Source organism: Nymphaea colorata, chromosome 2 (genome assembly GCF_008831285.2).
Source record: "Nymphaea colorata isolate Beijing-Zhang1983 chromosome 2, ASM883128v2, whole genome shotgun sequence".
Classification (NCBI taxonomy): Eukaryota; Viridiplantae; Streptophyta; class Magnoliopsida; order Nymphaeales; family Nymphaeaceae; genus Nymphaea; species Nymphaea colorata.
Window position 1 is genome coordinate 921987 of NC_045139.1, and position 4130 is coordinate 926116.

General features: G+C 39.5%; 1 protein-coding gene across 1 annotated transcript; it reads right to left on the reverse strand.

Moving 5' to 3' along the window:
* Positions 1–353: 353 nt before the first annotated feature.
* On the reverse strand, positions 354–858 carry LOC116248674 (succinate dehydrogenase assembly factor 1, mitochondrial). The gene has a single exon (XM_031621599.2). The coding sequence runs from the start codon at positions 796–798 to the stop codon at positions 544–546; it is 255 nt and encodes an 84-aa protein (XP_031477459.1). The 5' UTR covers positions 799–858; the 3' UTR covers positions 354–543.
* Between the last annotated feature and the right edge of the window lie 3272 nt (positions 859–4130).

Here is a 4130-nt window from a genome sequence, read left to right on the forward strand (position 1 = left end):
ACCTCCAGCATCTGTCAAGACATCCTGAACAATGTGAAACCTGATGGGATTTGAGTTCTACTTGAAATCCAACCAAGGCAATACGATTCATGGTGACAAAAATGTACCCTTATGCAGGCTTGAAAAAGCTAGATGGGGAAACACTTCTCCAATTCAAGTAATTGAAACAAGCTATTTTATGTACCGATCAATAAGGAAACAACTTCTGAACTACACATTGGATGCCAATAGCTGCTAATCCAAAACAAACCCAAATAATAAACAGAATCAATTTCTTAATCACAGTAAGAACATTAAAGAATTCCTCAAACCCAAAAAAGATTGGGATTTTGAACCACAAATTCGATTCATCATTGCGAATAAGCTGCGGTTCTTGGTATAATTTTATTCATCGACCATTAACAATGTACAACATTGAGAATTGTCTATCATGGGTAGTTGGAATCTCAGATTTAACAAAAATTTTCTGTTTCGCGAGAACGAATGTACAGACGGAAACGGAAAGAAAAGGGGCAAAGAGGAAATAGGAAAAGGATTACAGAATCAACCGACGTGGCGGGAAAATAGGCCTACAGTTTGGGGGTCACTAAGCTGATCCAGCTGCTTCTTCCCCCTCCGGAGCAGGTACTCGATGTAGAGGAAGTCTTTCCGGTCGACGGAGGTAGAGTTCCGCCGGAACTCCCCCGAGACGACTGCCTCGATTCTCCGACGCTCCTCGCCGCCCTTCGACCGCGCCGCCCGTAAGAATCCGCGGTATAGGCTGACCACCTGCTTCTGCAACCCAGACAGCTTCGCCATCGCCGGAGGAAGCACCTCCCTCCCCCTCTCTCTCTCTCTCTCTCTCTACTTGGTCTGTTCCTCCCCACTGCATCAGGCTGGGTAAATATCGGTCAGCATTTAAAAAGGAACCATATCGCGATATCTTCCACGACGCGGTGTAGCGCTTCGATGAGCCTGTATTTTCAAGATATCGGCTGTTTTGGGGTTGAAGGCTTTAAAATTGGCAATCTGACTGGTTGGTAAAAGTTAGCTTTACAATAACAAGTGAAGGTAGAGAAATACTTTTTACAGAACTTTTCCAAATTCAGTTTTGCTTCCGGTCAGTACATAAATTCATCGTTGAAACATATATTTTGAAGAAAAATATTTTTTAAAAACTTAAATAATGGGCAACAATTTATGTCCATGAAATTGTTCGTGTATTATTCTACAAAAATTCTTGTATATATCCCATTCTATTGATTTTTCTCTTTCTAATGTTGATTCCGGCATTTCATGAAAAGAGAAGAATTTTTATTGATTTGATTTAATCTAAACAATAATTCATAATCCTATGTAAAAGGTGAAAAGAATTCTCTACTTGAGTCTTAGACCCGAGTAACTCAAGTTAGTTGATCTTTTCATTCGACCCGAGTAATTAAACTTGTTTTCGATCTTCTTTCCTGTTACTTGTCTTAAACTCTTGTTGGCGATATGATGAAATATTTCTCCTCCTCGTCATTCACTTGTTTTCGTGCTCTTATTCACTTGTTTTCGTGCTCTTATTTTTACTTACTTGAGTAATTTAACTTTTTTTGTTCTTCTAATAATTCCCCACCAAGTCTTCTAATAATTGCCTACTTGGGTGTTGGACCTGGGAAATTGAACTTGTTTCAGTCTTCTTCTAATCATTCTTTTTTAAATATTCAATCAGAGTAGTTGAACTTGTTTTGGTCTTCTCCTTCTCTACTTGAGGCCTTCTCTACTTGAGGCTATGATCAGAGAAATCACATTCATTTTTGGCGTCTTGACCTGACTCCTGAGTTGTTGAACTTGTTTTCATGTTTGGGTGAGTGGGATTTGACCTACCGTTCGAATTAGGCCAAAGATCTCATCCAACCCTCCATTGTTCTGGGTACATAACATACTTTGGTTCTTGGAGGTACCGTCTTACTGCACTTCAACTTGCACGTCGATGGCTTCTCGTTTGCAGTGCAGTAAGTTGACATTCTGAGGGTTGGAAGTGGTGACTAGTTGTCTGCCAGCCCCTATACAATCCTATTGTACCAACCTCATTGGGGATAAACTTGTTTTTGTATTTGGGTGCAGCCATATACAATGGACCCGATCCATTTCATGGGGATGCATGAGCTTTCCCAGGCTGGCTCCAAAGAGCAACCCTCCTGCTTTGCTGGTCTTTTTGTCCACTTTATCCACATATTCTGCCTCAAAATCTCATTAAATCTTGTGGATAGACAGAAAACTTGAACAGGTTCATGGGTCTATCAACTTCTATGGACATGGATGTGAGAGCCGATTCCGAGATTCGATCGATTTTTGTATTATTTGCATGTAAGGAGGAGCCAAAATGGAGTGTCCATGTGGCATAGGTTATATGCCCTCGAACCGGCAATCCAAAGGTAAATAAGATATGTTTCTTACTAGTTGCTGAGCCTGCTCGAGCCGAGAAAGTGTCTTCCATGACCTTTCGCAAGGCGGAAATCCAATTGGACTAGAAGCTGCTTGTCTTGGTTTTTAGCCTTTATTTCATAAAACCAAACTTTTCAAAACAGTTTTTTTTATGAGGATGTCATCCAAACACTCTTTAATAGTTTTTTTTTTCTTTTTTCTTGTAATAATGTATATTAACATATCTCTTCCAAACACAAGAATCTTTTTTTTGTATGATGTATCCATGTGGCTAATGCTCCAACCAAATGATTAATATGGATACATGTAGGGCCACCATAAAAAAATTTTGAGCTAGGGCAGGTTCGGACCCATGCGTAAACCGACACGTGTATCTTCCGACCAGTGGCGGAGCCAGCATGGGGCTGGCATGGGCGCTTGCCCATGCCAACTCAAGATTTCTCCATTGGATTTCCTTTTCCAGCTGCAATTGTCATCAATCATTTTTAAAATAAATGCACTCCAGGGATTCCCTCTATTATCTTTTAAATTATATGTTCTAATATCGAACCCATTTCAGAACTCATACCCGGTGATGAGAATTGCTTCCATACGAATGATTAATATATATATATATATATTAGGCTGCATTAATCCAGTGTGCAGTCACATGGGATCCTGGATCAGGATTGCCATGTTTCTTAGGGGCCGTTTGGTAACTATAACATATTGTTCTTATTTAATGATTCTACACCAAAATTTAGAGTAGATTTATGAAACATTATGTTATAGGGTTTATAAATCTGCGTCAATTTTTTAAACAACTTCACTGAATAGTAACAATATAAATTTGCCCCAAAAATTGAAGCAGATTCTTAAAATAATAAAACTAATGTACCACGAATCTACCTTAATTTTTTAAGTAGGTTCATCATGCTCAAATAATCGAGTTGAGTTTGAGTTTGAGTTGGAGATCAAAGCTTCGTCAAACATCCCTCAATGTTTGTTTATTTTTACATTAGTATCTTCAAATATTTGCTTTGTTCTATATGTGAGTGCCCTTTCGTAAGTGAAAATCTATGAATGGGTGCCCCCTCCAGGAAACTTTTCTGGCTCCGCCACTGCTTCCGACACGATGGGCCCCACAACTTGCTATCCAGTACCAGATTGGTGAGCTGGATCTGACTCGGCAACACGTGTCGCCAGTGTCGGTGGGGCCCTACCCACTCTGGTAATGAAAGGGCTCCAGAAATTTTTGGTCTGAGGAGGAGGCCATGGAAATGGGCAGGGACAACAGTTGGCTCTAGATCTGAAATGTAGGTCCCAGATCTGGATCATGGTTGTGGACATGCAATTAGAACATTGAGGCTTAATTGCACGATCTGGATCAGTTGTGGGGTCCAGACCCAGATCTGTTCATGTCCCAGAAAGATATGTTCCATTGCATGATTTTATATGTAATCAAATAATGGTATTGGCGTTTTTCTTAGCAATTTTCGCTTTGGGGCCCGTAATAGCCATTTTTCAAAAAAGTTCAATGCAAGTTTTATTTACTTTCACAAGGCCAATTTTTCTTGGCAACTATTGAGAGCAATGGCTTCAGATAAAAGATTAATTCTTCTAAAATATATATTTTTTCATGTTGTCTCTCCAATTTGAACTTCTTTTTTTCACATTTCCACATAGAAATTAGGTATTACTGTCAGTCATTCTGCTTACTGTTGGGACATAGTCCATTGTCA

Excerpts from the sequence above, each read along its gene's own strand:
- LOC116248674 (XM_031621599.2), bottom strand. The coding sequence starts at position 798 with ATGGCGAAGCTGTCTGGGTTGCAGAAGCAGGTGGTCAGCCTATACCGC.